The sequence below is a fragment of the Manihot esculenta genome, chromosome 15, assembly GCF_001659605.2.
Source record: "Manihot esculenta cultivar AM560-2 chromosome 15, M.esculenta_v8, whole genome shotgun sequence".
Taxonomy (NCBI): Eukaryota; Viridiplantae; Streptophyta; class Magnoliopsida; order Malpighiales; family Euphorbiaceae; genus Manihot; species Manihot esculenta.
In genome coordinates, this window is record NC_035175.2 from 11,531,341 (window position 1) to 11,549,831 (window position 18,491).

General features: G+C 34.7%; 3 protein-coding genes across 4 annotated transcripts; 2 read left to right on the plus strand and 1 right to left on the minus strand.

The window, feature by feature from the left end:
* The first annotated feature begins 380 nt into the window (after positions 1-380).
* LOC110600798 (uncharacterized serine-rich protein C215.13) lies at positions 381-2,084 on the plus strand. The gene has a single exon (XM_021737677.2). The coding sequence runs from the start codon at positions 563-565 to the stop codon at positions 1,736-1,738; it is 1,176 nt and encodes a 391-aa protein (XP_021593369.1). The 5' UTR covers positions 381-562; the 3' UTR covers positions 1,739-2,084.
* A 3,267-nt stretch (positions 2,085-5,351) lies between these two features.
* LOC110602295 (zinc finger protein ZOP1) lies at positions 5,352-12,113 on the minus strand. 2 transcript variants are annotated; one of them, XM_021739780.2, is made up of 6 exons: positions 11,783-12,110; positions 11,087-11,287; positions 10,336-10,426; positions 8,449-8,544; positions 7,947-8,344; positions 5,352-5,589 (listed from the first exon to the last, which is right to left on the minus strand). In XM_021739780.2, the coding sequence occupies exons 1-5, from the start codon at positions 11,789-11,791 to the stop codon at positions 7,989-7,991; spliced, it is 753 nt and encodes a 250-aa protein (XP_021595472.1). In that variant the 5' UTR covers positions 11,792-12,110; the 3' UTR covers positions 5,352-5,589; positions 7,947-7,988. The 2 variants fall into 2 exon arrangements, with proteins under 2 accessions (XP_021595472.1, XP_021595473.1); XM_021739781.2 differs by lacking the exon at positions 5,352-5,589 and adding an exon at positions 5,606-7,316 and having other exon boundaries at positions 11,783-12,113.
* A 464-nt stretch (positions 12,114-12,577) lies between these two features.
* Positions 12,578-14,404, plus strand: LOC110602212 (protein ALP1-like). Its single transcript, XM_021739669.2, has one exon. The coding sequence runs from the start codon at positions 12,747-12,749 to the stop codon at positions 14,145-14,147; it is 1,401 nt and encodes a 466-aa protein (XP_021595361.1). The 5' UTR covers positions 12,578-12,746; the 3' UTR covers positions 14,148-14,404.
* The last annotated feature ends 4,087 nt before the right edge of the window (positions 14,405-18,491 follow it).

Below are 18,491 nucleotides of genomic sequence, written 5' to 3' on the forward strand. Positions count from 1 at the left end.
TCAAATTTGATGTTTTCTCATGTTCTAGATTTTAAATATTTTTTTTTTTTCAGAAAAAATAATTTTGTTCTTATACGTGAAGATAAGAATTAATGGAAGAGCCGTAATTGGAAATTTGGTACAAAAATGACTAAATTTTTATGCAGATGTCATATGGTGTGCCCCCGAACTCTAAGAAAAAAATATTAAAAAATAAATTATTGTTAAAAAATAATAAATAAATTATTATTAAAAATTAATTCACAATTTCAGATGATTAAAAAATAAATCTATATTCAGTAACAAATGGGTAATTAATTTTAGAATTTAGTAGGAAATGTTTATTACAACGAGTCACCGCATATTAAAATAAAGAAGCAACATGCGTCTCGCACACAACCTTGGGCCGATGGGCGCAATTGATGGATTTATAAAGCCGCCTTCTCATTAAGCCATGGCCACAATCTCTCCGGTCAAATTTCATCTCCTTCCTCCCTCCTTCCTCCTCGTCCTCCCTCTATAAACTCCACTGTTCAACGATTCCTTTGCTTGAAATCCACACAAATTCTTCCCTCTCCTTGCCATGGAAATGGAAGTGGTGGTGCCGGTGCTGCCGATGGACTTCAACTTTGATAGTACTTGTTCTTCTCCTTACATGACTGCTCCTTCCAGTCCTCAGAGATTTGGCAACTTCTTCTTCAGTGCCCCCACTAGCCCCACTCGTATTTCCTCTTTCTACAGGGAGCTTAATGATGTTTCTCTTGCCACTAGTTCTTCTTCCATTCCTTTTGATTGGGAAACGAAACCTGGAACTCCCAAATCAAGAAATGGTAGTCAAGGTAATTTCAGCAGTAATAATGGCAACTGTCATGAAGATTTTGACGATGATGATGGGGATTTCGAGTTCAATTTTAGTGGTCAGTTAGAGAGGACTTCTTTATCTGCTGATGAGCTCTTCGATGGAGGCAAGATCCGGCCTTTGAAGCCACCACCTGGTTATGATTCTTCAGTTTCTAATGTTTCTTCTCCCAGGTCACCTAGATCAAGAACTTCACAGAAGAAAGATTTTGACCCATTTCAAGCTGCCATAGAAGAAACAAGAAGAAGTGAAGCTAAACAGCAAAAACAACAGCAGCAAAGAAAGCATGCATCACAGACACAGCAACGTGGAAGAGAAAGAAACGTCTCAGGTTCTTCTTCTTCTTCTGCTTCCAAGTCTTCGAATTATGTACACAAAGGAAGCAGATCTTTGTCTCCTTTAAGAGTCTCCGATCTCATGCTCGATCAAGAAGAGGAGAATTCCCAGGATACTAAAACAGTCACTCCAACAACCGGCAATCCCAAATCATCTTCCTCCTCCACCTCATACGCATCTTCTTTCTTGTCGGCAATATCATTTTCATCCAAAGGTTACAAGAAATGGAAACTCAAAGATCTCCTGCTATTCAGAAGCGCATCAGAGGGAAGAGCAACAGGAAAAAATCCACTCACAAAATATGAAGCCTTGTCCAAAAGGGAGGTAACAGAGGACGTCAAAAATGCAAGTTTCCGATCAACAGAAAGCAGCGTGGGCAGCTCCTCCAGGAGAAGAGCTCAGGTATCAGCTCACGAATTACACTACACAGTGAACAGAGCAGTTTCAGAGGAGATGAAAAGGAAAACTTTTTTGCCATACAAGCAAGGGCTACTGGGTTGCTTGGGTTTCAACCCTGGTGTGCATGAGATTTCCAGAGGTATTGGGTCTTTGACACGTGGATGATCCAGATCCCTCGATCTGTTTCTACTCTTCAAGCATTCAGCTCTTTCTTATTCTTTTTTTATGTTCATGATTTTGAACTTTAATGGTTATCTTGATATATTTGTTACTCACGTTACAGTACATAAAAAATGGTGTCACCGTCCATATGAAAATACACACAATTGTATCAAATGCATAATCAATAAGACAGAAATTGTGTGAGAGAGAGTTGACTTGTGTTGTGCAGTTGTAGTTGAAGTTGAATCTGCTTGTGGAAAATGAATTCCTAAGCACAAGACATGTAATAAGCTTACAAAATAATAATGTGGTAATATGATGAGCTACTGTCTCTGTAACATTTCAATTTTTTGCCTGCCTGCCTGCCTGAGCAAAATCAAGTAGTTGTTCTTATCTACAAGCTTGATCTCCGGAAAGTTGAAATGGTGGGAGAATGATTAACATGACAAAGCCATAGCCGAAAAAGAAAAGGCTAACACCAACACACATGGGTGGAAAGAGATTTTCTAAGCATAATCATTTGGTTTTTGGAATAATTATCAATCATATACAGTGTAAAAGCTCTGCAATTGGTTTTTGGCACCAATTGTCAAACTAAACATTACTTGAATAATTACAATTTAATATATTTTCTTTTCTTTTCCTTCATTTTATAGCCATGATTTGCCTATCACAACAACCCTGAATTGATGAATAGTTGTTGGAACAACTTTTGTTTATTCAGAATATTTTTGGGTTTTAATCAGTGCTTTTATCATTTTTGAGTTATATATCTATAAATACAAATAGCTCACATATAATATTTATTAGTAATTTCTTATAACCTTAAATAAAAAAATAATAACGGACATAATTAATTAATCACAATAATCAACCAATAGATGCAATATACACATAGCTAGTCAAACAAAATTATTAGCATTTGGATTTGATTTTGCATGAAAACAGAAGGAAAAATGGAGAAGTTAAACAGATGAGTAGTATATTTCTACAAGGTCTTGCAGGGAAAAGGGGGATTACAAGCATGCATGCATGCAAATGCAAAGTAACCTACCTTTATGAAAAGGCTAGTAATTTTGATTATAAAGGAACAAAACCTCATAATTGCTCTCACTTTCTTATCCCATTTTACCATTTCTTTTAGATTTAATAATAAATATTTTTAATTCTAAACTAAAATTAAATTTTCACTGTGAGTGTTTACTTTAATATTCCCCAACTGTCATCCTTAATACATTTGAAAAGCTTCTGGTTGACTTTGTAGCAAGAGTTGAGATTGTAATGGAATAGACAAAGCCCAAAAGCTACAGTCTACAGTCTTCTTCTTTGAAAGTAGAACTTAATAAAGTAGCCAACCTTCAAACGATCAAACTTGCTTGCATTTATATCAATTTAACAAACAATTAGATATTTTTACCATCATTTTCCTTATTCCATGCAGCGGAAACCTTTGTTTTCAATCTATTGGTACCAAGAAGACATGACATCTGTCTTTTAGGTTAATAGCTTAGTGAACTAGTAAATTAACATTTACATCTTGATGCTTTTATTTTCTAGATATTTGCGTTGTGCCCATATATATATATGTATATGGTTAGAGAGGGGAACTAGTATGGGTGCCATAATGAAAAAAGATTTTTTTTTGAAAAAAATTACTATTTAGTTTTTATATTATTGAATAATCTATTAATTAATCTTTCGATTTTAAAAAATATATCTGACATTTCTAAAAGTCTATTAATTAGTCCATTTATTAATTTTAATTATTAGATATTTTATTATTTAGTTCCTATAGTTTAGAAAAATTTATTAGTTGGTCTATTAGATTTGTAATGTTTATTAATTAGTCTTTTCATATTAGTTGGTCTATTAGGTTTGTAATGCCTATTAATTAGTCTATTCATTAATTTTAGCTGTTAAAGTATTTTACTATTCAGTTGTTTAGAAAAACTCATTAATTGATCTATTAGGTTTATAATGTTTATTAATTAGTCTTTCCATATTAAAGGTATTTTAGACTTTTTCATAATACTTAACGATTAAGATTAGCGGATAAACTAATTAGTAAACATTTTAAACATCAATGACTTTTTAATATATTTTCAAAATTAATGGATCAATTAATAAAAAATTTTAAGTATAGAGACTAAATAATAAATTATCCTATATATATATATATATATGAATTTACTTATTTAACTAATTTAAATTCGTATCGGGAGAAATTTTATACCTAGAATTTAAATTTGAAAACTCTAATTTAAAAAAAAAGATTCATATTGAAAATTTCGCTCTTGGCATCCTAAATATAAAGTTTTAAGATCATTTTTATGGCTAGCATTGTTTATTTGATAAAATTATCGATAATTATTGTTGCTTGACAAAAGAAAGACATTCCCATCTCATGCGTTTATAGCAAGTTAACTTGATTACCTTTTCTACAAATCAATTTCCTTCAATGGATTTGGTATTTTCAAACTTTTGACTACCTTTTTCTTTTTAGATTATCTATTTATCACCTTCATCAAAAGAGTAAATGAGCTATTCAAAGCTTGAGTGGAAGGCATTAAATGAAATGATTTGGCAAAAGTTAGAAAAACCAAGTCAAAAAGTTGTTACTTTCATATATTTATATGAATTTGTTAGTTACCAACAACCAATTATTTTGACCAAAAAATATTAACAGTATTTAAATAAACACAATTATGGAATGCTAATTTCTTCTTTTCTAATCAGAGTTTAGCTTTAGTGGTGGCAGTTAACGACTGAAAAATTTTATTTTTCAGATTAATCTTATCAATAATAATAAAAAAAATTATGGCTAAATGGAAATCTCAAAAGCTACCTATGGATTCAAATATGCAACAATTTTAAGGGTATCCTTGTTTATCTACATTTTAGACTCAACCATTTTCCTTTTTTTTTTTCATATGAAAATAAAGGATAAGGGGATGATTTTTATTATGAATTTGTTTTATTTTTACTTTAATCTGAAAGAAAATGTCAGCTCCAGTAGAGATTTATTTTCATCTAAATCACAAGTAGCATCAGTGGTGAAAATGACCAGCAAAATTCCCATAAGGATAGATTAGCAAAGGGACCAGAATTTGATTAAGATCTGAAATGGGTCATGTTCTGTCTTCAACACTCACACATGCAAATTGAAAGCTCGAACAAAAGTCCAACACTTGACGTGCAATACAGACTTGGGTCCTTAAAATATCCACCGCGTCACCAACCAGAGTCCCCACTACAGCTTCAAACACAGCCAACCAAATATTTAATCCTTTCTCATTCTGTCAATGTCAACAGCCGATTTCCATGACCAATACAAGTCCCCGAAGTCAACAGTAGGCAGAAAAACAGAGTGCACGTTTTGTCAAATTTTCAGTTCTGTTTTTGTTTCCTGTCCTCCCATTGACAGCAACAGGCTTTAGATGCATGGAAACTAACAAATGTTGTTTCAATTTTGCCCGGAAACTTCTGGGTTTTCTCACAATTCGGAAGGATTCCCTCAGCTCAATTTTACTCCATTTGCTTTAAGAGTTACTGTAGTACCCAAAAAGAAATGGTAAAGCAAAACTTTAATCACCATTCTCCAGAACAAAACAATGACTTGAGTTTCATAATGAATTTGTCATTTTGATTGCACGCACTGCGATTCACATATTACAAGTTTATAGTAATCTGTTTCCTCACCATGTTTGCCCAGGGAAACCAGTATACATCAGTAACAGGAATGGAAAATCATAAGAGTCGACACATCAGATCCCAACACATTTGAACCATCCTTTTAAGAGTGTTGCGAATACAATTCCACCATATGTTATTGGCTGCCAGACAAGTCTCCTTACCTGCATTAAATAATAGATATAAGAGAGAGAGAGCAAGCAATCAAACAGAGCAACAGAAGCTCATCAACTATCTAGTGACTTCTGATTATAATAATATATCAGAATATTTGTCTGCATTCCCATTCTTAATCATGCAAACTAGACTACTCAGATATTATACCCAGGGGAGAAGTTTATGTCTCCGCAGCTGTCAGGTGCACTAGCCACATCAACGCATACAGAATATGGCTAGGCAGTGGTGCTTGCCAAAAGAATACAAAGCATAGATTAATAAATATGTATAAAAAGTTTATAATGAAGGCATTACTGCTAGGATTCTGTTCGTGATTCAGGTTGAAATAACAGTTTAAAAAAAAGTGTTTTTACGAATAAACTAATAAACATTTTTGAGATAATGCTTTTCTAATAGCAATATTATCTACACCCAAAGACTGGTTCAACGTAAATTATGCACACCAGAAGTGCTAAAACACAACAAAAACGCAAAATAGCAATAGCAAAAGTCCAAATTCTACCGCCAGCTACCTGAATATTACAATGAGGATGATAGCTAAAGATTAGTTGTACAAAAGTCACACATGCACAAGTGTGGACTGGATAGGAGATGGTAACTGCCATTACAGTTGAAGAAAAACAAAAAGATCACAATAGCAAACACAAACCAGACTCTCCAAGCTAGGTTTTTCAAAAACTTATCCTCACCATCATCAAATAAAAGATGATCACTATCTTCTTATTCTTCCTCTTCATTAGAGTTAAGACGCTAAAAGTCCTCATCTCCAATGGATTAGCCCTAAACTTAGAAGAACTCATACTTGCTGCTGGTCTAGACAGCAAGGTTGCTAGGAGGGAGAAAAGATGCTTCAATTCACGATTATGACATAAAACCATATTATGATATTCACTTTTTAAGAGTTGATATTATGTAGTCAGATTTCGTTTATTGACATAGATTATACCAGTCAATGGTTCAAACCAAAACACAAAGGCAGAAAGTAAAAAATAATAACAAAAGATCTAATACTAGTAGAAAACCAGATGTAAAATAATAAACTACTGCCCCTTGGTCGATGAATCCTAATATGACTCCCAGAGGTCGCTTGTTCTGGGATCGGTTATAGCTAACGTTCTTTTACCTTGAACCTGCTATATACGGCCTTGGCCCTTATCTGTGTGAGTAAAAAGCATTTCCTTGCTGCTTATGATTCCTTGAAATGAAAGACTGGCCATCGCTCATGTCCTTAAGCGCATAACTATGTGCTTAATTTAGGTTGTTCCTTGTTTAACCCTGCCCAAGGAAGGTGAACTAAGGCCTGGTGTGCCTCAACCATGCTTTTCTTGAACTCCATAGCAAGCAAATGTTACCACCATACGCTCTGCATGGCAATGCTGAATTTCCTTTTTCCCAGCATCACTTGGTATTTGTGGAACTAACCGAACAAAATTTTACCTTCGTCTAACAACCATCTTGTAAGTTTAACAGATGGTTATACATGTACCTCAATCCATGCCATCTTCCCCATGAAAAATGGGCTTAATACTGTTTTTTTTTTCTCATATATTGATCAAATCCTCCTTCAGTTATGACATTTACATTAAGGTAAACCCCACAGCAGGGGATGGGAATGCCATGTCTAAGGTTTGAACCAGGTAATGGAAATTTAGACGGTTATTTGTCATATGGATAATGGACTTGTGTACCTGGGCTACCTCCTCACGTGTTATGTCTGTCAAAGCAGCCATTGACATTTCAAAGTGAATGTTATTGAAATAATAAATGGGGCATACTATTTCCAGCTTAGCAAACAATGTGAATAACGAGGCAAAAGATTTATGGTCAAACCCAGAACAAAAACAAGGAATTATTTGGCTTGTTATGCAATGATAATTCAGGCAAACAAGACATTATTAGATATTCAATAACAACCGTTTGCAAAAGAAGGATCACGAGAGCAATCAAATCATACATAAGTGAAATGAGAGTAATGAGCAACAGCACAGGCTGAGAAACACATAGGGAAGCAATTCTTCGATATTTTTTTAAAACTGAATCCAAATCAACTAATGCTATAATTGGATAGAAGAATTTCAAAGGGGGTTCAAGCATGATTGTAGTTTAAAGACATTAGCACATTCTTTACTTTATTAGGTTCATGAATATGGACAAGTATTAAAATCTACAGAAGTTCTCATTCACATTCATGAATCTAAACCCAATTTTAGGCTAATCAGTAAAATGCATAATCAATTCATCATATTCAAATATCCCACTTTCAAATTCCTCCATCCAAAAGCAATGTCATATTTTGTTATTCAAACTTATGGTAAAATTATGAAAGAACGAGCTCAAAGCATACCCCTAGTGTCCAGGAGATGATTCCTGCTTGAGGTATTCCGAATCATCGTTTGTAAAGCCCAAGCAAAGATTTCTCCCTCTCATCAACTCTCTTCTTTGCAGCCTCCCTCGCTTTAAGAGCAACTTTTTCTTCTTCCGAAATAACCTTTGGCTTCTCATCCTGCCTCTTTCTCTTGTTAACAGCAACTGCTGAAGTAGCGCCTTTAACAGATCTCATAGGGTTCAAAGAAGCTGAAACAACTGGACCAGGTGGGCGCCCATTTTGAGCAGCACTTTTGGTTTCCTTTGCTAAACCTGCTGTTGACATCAATATGGGCTTTTTCAAACTGGATTCTTTAAGCTTGGAACTTGATGAAACCTGAATTGAAGCATATGCCTCTTCTTGTGTCACCCACTTGCCTGTTGCATAATTTTCAGGTGAACAAACCATAAAAAACATAGAATAAATTTCTTAGAAGACAGAAGAAAAGTAGAAGTAAAAAACCAATTATATGACTTCATACCTAAGGCATCAGTATAATAAAAGCCTGATTTTGGGTCATAGTGTAACCCAGTGCTCTTGTTGTAGTAATAGCCTGAAGTGTTGTCATGCTCCCACTCTGTCATCATTCAGAGCTGTATCAGTTTGAACGGCAAAACAATCAAATCAAGAAGGATCAAATAGGATAATGCCCATCAAAAGACTAGAGTAGAGCATTCTGTATTAATAGTTTTTCAAAGAGAATTGAATCACTGGAAAACAGAAAAAGTAGTAGATTAGCACATAAAGATGGATCTCAAATCATGTCCTTGTAGCACACAAACAAAATTAAGAAGAATATTTCTGGCTTTCCAATTAGTCTGCTAGTGACAACAAATCAAACATAAAAACATATGGAAATTTAACCAAAGTTATGACTTTACCTAGTCATTAGGCGTGAGCAATTGGTCGCTATAACTACAAACTGGAAATATCAAAAAATCTATTGTATTTGAAAATGCACAACAGACTAACCAACTGAATCAAAAATAAATATATCAGTTTAGTTCAGTTTTGGTCCATCAATTCTGTGATTCAGTGGATCAGACCGTGCATAAATGTCTGCTATGACTTTGGAGTTGAGACTGCAGTATGGGATACGTTGCAGTGCACTTGCATTCTGGCTCCATTTTCTTTCCTCCGTTCTCTCTTATTCCCTATGTTTCTTATTATTTCTTGAATCCTAGTTTCTAGTTCGCATCACTCTTCTTTGAATCCTGTGAGAGCTTAGAGGAGTTGGGAGTAAGGGTGAGAAATACAGGATTGCGGGAGAGAAACTGAGGTGAGAAACACTGAAACAGCATGAAAAAGAATTGAAGGAGTAAGGATAACAAGTTGAGAAATTGAGAGTGAGGACTAGGAGCAAAGGAAGATGACCAAATTTGAAAATTGAGGGTAATATCGCAGAGAGAGGTGGTAGCCAGAATTTGACAGTGATCTAAGAGAGGAGGCAGCAGGCATTGAGGCAATGACACAGCATGATAAGAATGGTTGAGCTTTTCTCATACGTGTTCAAAAGGTAGTGTATTAAAATTTGATTGGTTCAATTGGATTTGTTATTTAGAGATTAATAAAAGTTAAACCAATCAAACAAAAAAAGAAAAAAAGAATTAGATCAGCTCAGTTTAGCTTTTTGGTTTGAACTGTTTAGTGCTCAGTGTCAGTGCTTCCAGTCATAACAACTACTTAAAGACATCTAAACATTACCAAGTGAATTATCTTCTCTTCCAAACACTTAAAACCTGAGTGTTAGACCATAATATAACTACAAGAGATGTGGAAAAAAAAATCCACCAATGACTTCTTAGCTTATTAATACCCATTGACTTTTTGGATGTGAGTCCTATTCAATGTGTTTTTAAGCTTAACTACCAGCCAAGAATTAATCAACTCACATGTGAAAGAATCCAATCCTCCTAAGCCTGTCAATGCAAACCAGTTATCCAACAAACATCTTACAAGCTCCATTGCCTTATAATGTTCCATCCCCCCTCCTAACCACCAAAGAGAGAGAGAGAGAATTCAGCTAATTTTTACCATGACTCACAATTGCATGAGTCAAGCCTCCAGAAGTTTATTATTGTTATAGGCCAGCTGTTTATTTGATATTGCTTGACTATGTGCAAAAGATATCCAATAAAAAAGATATATCATCAATCTTTTTTGGATAGCTGATTTCATAATGTATCATATTCCTAAATTTTATTTGACCAGAGAGGAAGATCATACAGCTAACAGCATCTTCAGAAAGGAAAGCAATGACACATTATAGTGATGACATATCAAATTCAGCATGTACTGTCAAAAAACTTAAACAATGCTTAGAAAAAGTTTTAAACTGCCCAGGAAACAGTAGGTCCTTCTTACATACCCTCATTCCCATCCTCTTGAATATCTAATGCATGGACATTGCTGGCCTCCTTAAAAGTTGCAACATCCTTCTGATAGCTACGCTTAGCTTTCTGGAAGACATTTAAATAAAAGATCACTCCAATAAGCTGAATCGTACTTTATTAATATGAAAACAAATACGAGAAACAAGAAACAGAGAGAGGAGGTGGCGGTGTTCAGTCACAACTCAGCTAAGCCTCCATGAAGAGGTAAAGTGTAAAATTTTATTACTACCCAGTTAACAGTCAACATCAGTCTGACTTGATAACCAAATTTCCAACTATAATGTGCTCTCTGTCCAATCTTTCTGACTTAGCCACACATATTATAAAAAAAAAAAAAAAAAAAATTTAAAAATCAAGGATTTTCATATTTATTAGGGGAGGAAAAAAAGCATGTTAAACACTTACAACCCTGTTTATTGGATGTAAGCAAGAAGATAAGAACAAAAAATGTTTGACAATATTCAAAATAAAAGTGAAAAAAGAGAGCCAAGCACTTCAGACTATAAACTTTGTTCTTCTTTTGTTAGTTAGATATGCTTGATAAACTTTGCTACATGTACCTATAAATAGAAGAATGGAAATTTCAAATGTACCTATAACTAAAACAATAGAATAGGGTTTTTCCGGTATAATTCTCTAACAGTCGAATTTGAGACCTCAGAGCCCAAGAGATGATTCAAGTACTAATGGGCTTGATATAGTATAGATGTTTTTGCTAACACTTACAGCTTCAATTTGCTCAAGGGCGCGCGCTGCTTCCTTCTGTTGCTTCTCCTTTTCAGCATTCTCTTTTCTCGTAGAAGCAAGCCTCTTGGAAACATTTTCCTTGTGACGTTGACCAAGTTCATGGTTCCTAATGCTGGAAGGATTGTTTGATATGTAGATTTTGCAGAAGTCGCACCATTTATTACCTTGGCTGACCCAATACTGTGGACAAAGCCAAAAAGAATCAATAGCACCAAATGTAAAAGATATATACTTTAAGAAAAAGAGATGTTAATATACTCATTATAAGAAGATGGCTAAAATCAAGGCAAAATGATTTCATAAAGCTCACATCACACAATTAACAAAGGAAACTTCTAGTACACAAGATTATCATTAGCATTACTAAAACCCAAATTATGCTAGCACGAGCAAGCAAATGAAAACCAATAAACATACACAAAACACAAGTTCGAAGCAACAGAATCATAGGCAAGCTAAAGCTCTGTGTCATTTCTCCAACTACCAATTTATTGCTATAGCCAAGTAAAGATCCTCAAGACAGAGTTTAAATCAAGCAACAGCAAACAGCATGAACCACAACAAAAAGTACTAATTTTTAATTTTGTTATCATCACTAATGAAAGACAATACACAGCTAATCACCAAATTTCGAAACAGAAAGAGAAGGGCAATTTCTGGTTAGCATTAAAATACCTCAGTCATGTCTAAGATCGAGATTCAACGAAGATGATTATAAAAAATAAATGAAAAACAAACGAGCAATTAGCTGCTCAATTTCAGATTTTGATGATAAATCAACAAACAAGGAATAGATTATTGCAAAAACCCTAAATCTCAGGCCTTCGACGATTAGAGATTCCTTCCTCTCCTCTCAAGCGGGTTTTGTTTGCCGAAATAGTTGGATCCGGTACTGTAACCAAACCGGTTTAATTTGGTTACCTCATCGCACCGGTTACAATAATATTTAAATTTTCCCTAGAAGGAATTTGAGCGGAAAGTGAAAAGTATGTCGTGGTTTTAATCCTCTTCATTTTAGGCATTGTATTACAGTGATAAAATAATATTTTGTGATATTAATTTTAAAAATTATTTATAAATATTAATATGATTAATAAAATATAATTATTAATTAAAAAATTGTTTTTTAAAATGGGATCGAAAATTAAAAGGGAAATTTTTAAATTTATTTGAATATATTTATAATTAAATTAAATTTATGAGTACAATTTAAAAAATATTTTATGATTTTATTTATTTTATTTTAATATTTATAATTTAATTTATATAAAATAGTATTATTACCGTAATTACTTTTAAATAATATTTGAAGATTGTTATTATTAATTAATATAAAATATTATTTTAATATAAATTAAATTATAAATTTTATGATGTAAAATTGAAATAATTAGGATATATTTTTTATATTTTTTCAAAAATTAATCAGATAATATACTTTCAATAAAATTTAAATACCAGTGAAAGAAAGCAAGCAACAGAAAGTTAACTAAACTGGGAATCTGAGAACTCACAAAATTCCCGGTTCAAGCTTTTTCTTTATACCATTTCCACTGGAAATTTTCCTTGTTATTCGTCCCTCTCTTTCCCTGCAAAACCCTAAAACCCTCATCCCCAACAATTCTTTCTCCCACAAATCATGGATGAATCTTTCTTGCTAATGCTATCAAATCTTCTCCACCTCCATAACACTTTGGACCCAACTACATCCCTTATTTCCTCCCCTTCCACTCCCTCCGTTTCCTCTCCTTCGCTTTCCTCTCCCTCCCCTTCCTCCCTCCTCTCTTCCTCCTCCGCCGCCCCTCTCCTTTTCTTCACCCTCGCCTCCCTCCTTTCCTTCCTCGCTTCCTCCAAACCCCGCAAGCTGAATCCCGACGCCTCCTCTAATAACAACAATACGACCAATCCTTCTGATAATTCCGTTCCTCCTGCTGCCTCTGATAATCCTGCTCCATCTGATACCGCTGCTTTCTCCGTTGCTGCCTTCCGCGCACTTTCTACCGAGCACATCTGGTCCTTGGAAGCCCCTCTTCGCGATGCCCACTGGAGATCGCTGTACGGACTCTCGTATCCGGTTTTTACTACTGTTGTTGATAAGCTCAAGCCCCATATTACTGCTTCCAATCTTTCTTTGCCCTCCGATTATGCTGTGGCCATGGTACTTTCGCGGCTTGCTCATGGGTACTCCGCGGCGACCCTTGCTTCTCGGTACTCTCTTGAGCCTTACTTGATTTCCAAGATCACTAATATGGTAACACGTTTGTTGGCTACTAAGCTTTATCCTGAGTTTATTAAGATTCCTGTTAGTAGACGTAGGTTGATTGAGACTACACAAGCTTTTGAAGAGCTTACTTCATTGCCTAACATGTGTGGTGCTATAGATGGGAGCCCAGTTAAGCTCCATAGAATTCCCGGTGATCAAACCGGAGGGAATTTGTATAAATGCAGATATGGGTTTCCTTCGATTTTGTTGCAGGTAGTGGCTGATCACAAAAAGGTATTCTGGGATGTGTGTGTCAAGGCACCAGGTGCTACTGATGATGCTACACATTTTAGGGACAGTTTGTTGTATAATAGGCTTGTTTCAGGTGATGTTGTGTGGGACAAGGTGATTAATATCAGGGGTCACCATGTGAGGCCTTATATTGTTGGGGATTGGTGTTATCCTTTGTTGTCATTCTTGATGACACCCTTCTCGCCGAACGGGGCAGGGACCCCAGCACAAAACTTGTTTGATGGGATGTTAATGAAGGGGAGGTCTGTGGTGGTGGAGGCTATTGGATTGTTGAAGGGGAGGTGGAAGATCTTGCAGGATTTGAATGTGGGTCTTAATCATGCCCCACAGACAATTGTTGCATGTTGTGTGTTGCATAATTTGTGTCAAGTTGCTAGGGAGCCTGAGCCCGAGATTTGGAAGGAACCTGATGAGAATGGGTCTCCTACAAGGGTGCTTGAGAATGAAAAGTCATTTCATTATTATGGGAGTAGCTTGAGGCAGGCATTGGCAGACGATTTGCACCAAAGGCTTTCTTCAAGATAGATGTATGTTTTGAAAATGGGATCTAGCCTTAATTACTTTGTATGGATAAAATTTACAGTTATCGTAACTTAGATGATTGGAGATTTCCTTTTGTACTGGTTGTTGAACTACTACTAGAATGAGTGAGATATAGACCTTTGGGTGGTAGTGTTCATATGTAATCAATTTTATGCACTTGATCGGGACAAGCTAACTTCTAATTTCTAATTAGATAGAATCATGAGTTGGAAGGGCTGAACTATTGTCAGTCCCAGGTATTTCTGTTCTTGTTTAAATAGATAATGAGTGTCTTAATCTCTATTGTTTCTTTTGAGAGCAACTGCTGTTCTGAACAAAATGTAATCAAACTTTGAACTTTTAAAGAGAACAGCTGAATCCTGGAAGCAGATGAATGATATGTTCAGCATCTATTGGAGAAATTTGGTGCACTAATGATGTTCTAGTATTGATGTTGATCCAGGTAATTCTCTCTTGTATTTTTGGTTCTTAAAACAGCTTATAGCGGTTTCTTATCAGGAAACCATATAAATTTTTCTTTCCTAATTATCAGTTGATTGCGTCTTCTTCATGTAGTGCTTTTCTTGCATGGCTGGTTTTGCTTTTTTTTTTTTCATTGGATTACTGAACTAATTATGGTTGCATCATTGTCCCAAATCCTGATGATAGTCTTTTCTCTGGTAAAATTTATCTTATTTTGTGTGGAATCTATTTCTATTTGTGCATTATCACAAGCCATGTGAATGAGCAATTATATTATTTTGTTGTGACCTAAGAGATGCTTTCAAGGCATATATAAAGATTTTTGGTCCTCAGTGGTTAATTATGGTTTTGGAAACTGTATTCCTAAGTTCCTTTCAAACAATTTCTTTTTGGCATTTTACAAGTTAGCTATGATGTTACAGAGACACTCAACAATTGCAAATCATTGTAAAACTGTGTATTCTTATCTCATCTGAATCATGTCAATCTAATTACAATCTCGATCTCTTTTGCTAATCTGACTGATAAATTTTAAAGCTGAATGTGGTTGCGAATGGTTTCTGTATTTTTCACTCTTAACAAAAATATCAGCAGTTATTATAATCTTATGGAATTATATACTATCACTGATTAGTTTCTCAAGTCCTTTATGATTTATGAGTATCATTTTCTTTTGGGTGCTGCTTTAAGGATATTGTGATTAGCTGATGCTTTCCTACAATTCTGAACTGCTTGTTTAGTGCATGCTAAATAAACATATGGTAGTTGCTTAATGTAATCTTGGAATGGATATCTCAAACATCAAGGGAGTTTAGTCATAGTGTTGATTTCATTGCTATGGTTATCTTGCAGTCTGTGGCGTCTTCTTATTTGAGCTTAAGTTTTTGGGAGCAACTCAAAGCATTATACGTTTAACAATGCCAAACGAGTTGCCCCTTTTGGGGCAACTGAGCAAGAGTTGATTTATTGTTTTAGTGGCAAAAGAATGCACAGCTTGATATACATTATGCATTGTTTGGCTTTTTGCAATGTTGCGGAAGCACCTATTGGAGAGAGACAAAGACTCGTGCCAATGGAAAGATTCAAGTTTTCATTTTGCATCTTATGATATCTAGTGGCAGATTGGTTGAGGAATGTGCTACATATTTTCATGCAAAAAAAAGTTTGAACATGAACTCATCTAGTGCAAGACAAAATTCGATCCCTGCCTTGGGGGACTAAAGACTAAAGAGTTCCCAAGAGATGAGACATCTTAGCTATGCTCTCGTTAATTACTAACATGGAAAGTTATTGGCAATTATGGCACCCACGAGGAACTTAGAGAAACTTGTTGAAGTTTGGAGGCAATGGGGTTGACTTCCCAACCATACAAATTCCGAACAGAGCTTTCTCAAATCTATAGCTATTGGTTCAATGCACATACAGTAGGGCAGTCAATATACAGGGTTCAGTTTATTTGCTAAAGCAATAGGAGCTTTCCAAAATAAACAAGAAACTTGTTCACACTGAAACGTTGGCATATGAGCTCTTCATAAAATGGATGAACGAAGGAGAACGAGAAACTGATGAATTCTTGACAGCCAAGAGAAAACTACACTAGTTAAACAATGACAACAGGACGCAGAAGATTTTACTTCACCAGAAAAGGCTGAAAGCTATAGCAACCAAACTACTTCAAAGAGTTTGGCACAGCTCTCTCCACCTGTATACTTTTCTCTTTACTTTCTCTGTACCCTTTCTTCATTAAGATCTGTTTCTTATTTAGCAACTCTCACCAATACATCAATTAAAAAAAAACACTAGTTTTTCTTGAAATAGAATCAACTGTTGTTTTTTTACAAATACATAACAGAACTTGAGCAAAACCTCATCAATTTCAACACACTTTCTTGATGAGCAAAACTTTTGCTGTTAAAATTGAAATTCCATTCCTTCAAGCATTTTCAAGCTTCCAAGTTATGCATCATTCTAACAGTGGCTTCAGCAACCTTAATCAAATTTCATCTGCAAATTTGATTAATCTATGGAATACATATATCGGTGCAGTTTTTGACATGTTTAGGTTACTTCAAACAAATTTTAATTGTTTATGGACACATCAATATCACTTGCAATAAGCTTTCAGTAATTTATGGACATTTGCATGTCTCTTCCAATAAGATTTCTTTGGTTTTAGAGACTTATCAATCTTTATTTTTACTGTTTAAGGACATATTAATCTTTTCATAATTTAAAAAAACAAAAAACTTTTTCAAGTATGAAAATAAGTGGAGAAAAAAATATTTGATGATCTTTTCTGAAGGTGTAAAAATATAAATTTTAAGTAAGCCTTCCCAGTGACCAATTTTTAATATTTATTATTTACTATTTAGCACATTAAATTTCTTAAATAAATATTCTAAATAATTTTATTAAAATATTAACAAATAAAATTTTAAGTCACTTCTACAAATGTAAAAATAAACTATTCTTGATTAATTGTTATTATATTGTGTGAGAATATAATATTGTTGTAGGACTGATATTCGAAGTTTTTAAAAGAGTTTAGAATTTTTTGACAAAAATAAAAGAGAGCTCAAAGGACTGATAGATGCTTGGCAGAAGATTAGACCTGTAACAAGGTGTGACAATTTTTTGACAGAGTGTTTTGCTAAAGGGCAGATATGCCTGAAGGAAGGATCAACTTGCCTGATGGAAGCAGCGCTAAATAAGGTAGGCGTGATGAGAAAAAGATTAGAATATCCGAGATGCTCACAAGGCGGGAGGGAGTCCGGATGCTCGTCAAGACAGGCTAAGTGTTCAGGAAAGCTAAGATATTTCAGAAGTTTATTGTAGAAGGATAATATTTGTTATATTTCACGATAAAGATTACAATCTATTTATACATGAGAGACGGTATCTAAACAGGAAAATCCTATGATTATACAATCCCTAAGATTAAGCAACTGAACCATCTATCAATATTTACTTCCTATAACCTATAACACTCCCCCTCAAGTTGGATCATAGATATTTATCATACCCAACTTGTTACAAAAATATTCTATTCGAGGTCTATTTAAAGTTTTGGTGAATAGATCACCCAATTGATCTCCTGTCTTCACATAACTGGTGGAGATTAAATTTTTTTAAATCTTCTCACGGATAAAATGACAGTCAACTTCAATATGCTTAGTCCGTTCATGGTATACTGGATTGGAAGCAATGTGAAGAGCAGCCTGATTATCACACCAAAGTTTCGCGGGTGATATAACATCTATACCAACTTCCGATGAACAGTACCCGTGAACAGTTCCCATAAACAGTGCCCGATGAACAGAGCCCTAAATCTCCAAATGTTACCCCTTATGGGTAACTAAATGAACAAATCTCCTAAGTCTTCAAATGTTAGCTTTTATGGGTAATCTAAATGAACAAGCCTGAGTCTCCAAATGTTATGTGTAACCCAAATGAACAGAGTCTTAAGTCTCAAAAAAAAATTTTTAAATCTCTATGGGTGAGGCTCTGATACCATGTAGAAGGATAATATTTGTTATATTTCATAATAGAGATTACAATCTATTTATACATGAGACGATATCTAAACAGGAAGAAAAATCAAGCCTATAATTATACAATTCCTAAAATTAAGCAACTGACCCATCTATTAATATTTACTTTCTATATTAATATATTTACTTCCTATAACCTATAACACTTATAAAGCAAAAAGGAAAGTCCGGAGGCTCAATAATTCGCTAAGGTTTGAGAACTCGGAAGCCCGGAAGGCTGGAGGGTGAGAGTAGTCCAGAAGTCTGAGGACTAGCCAGGGCAAGAGTAGCCCGGATGCCGAAGTTTAAAATGCCCGGAAGCTCAGAATGCACT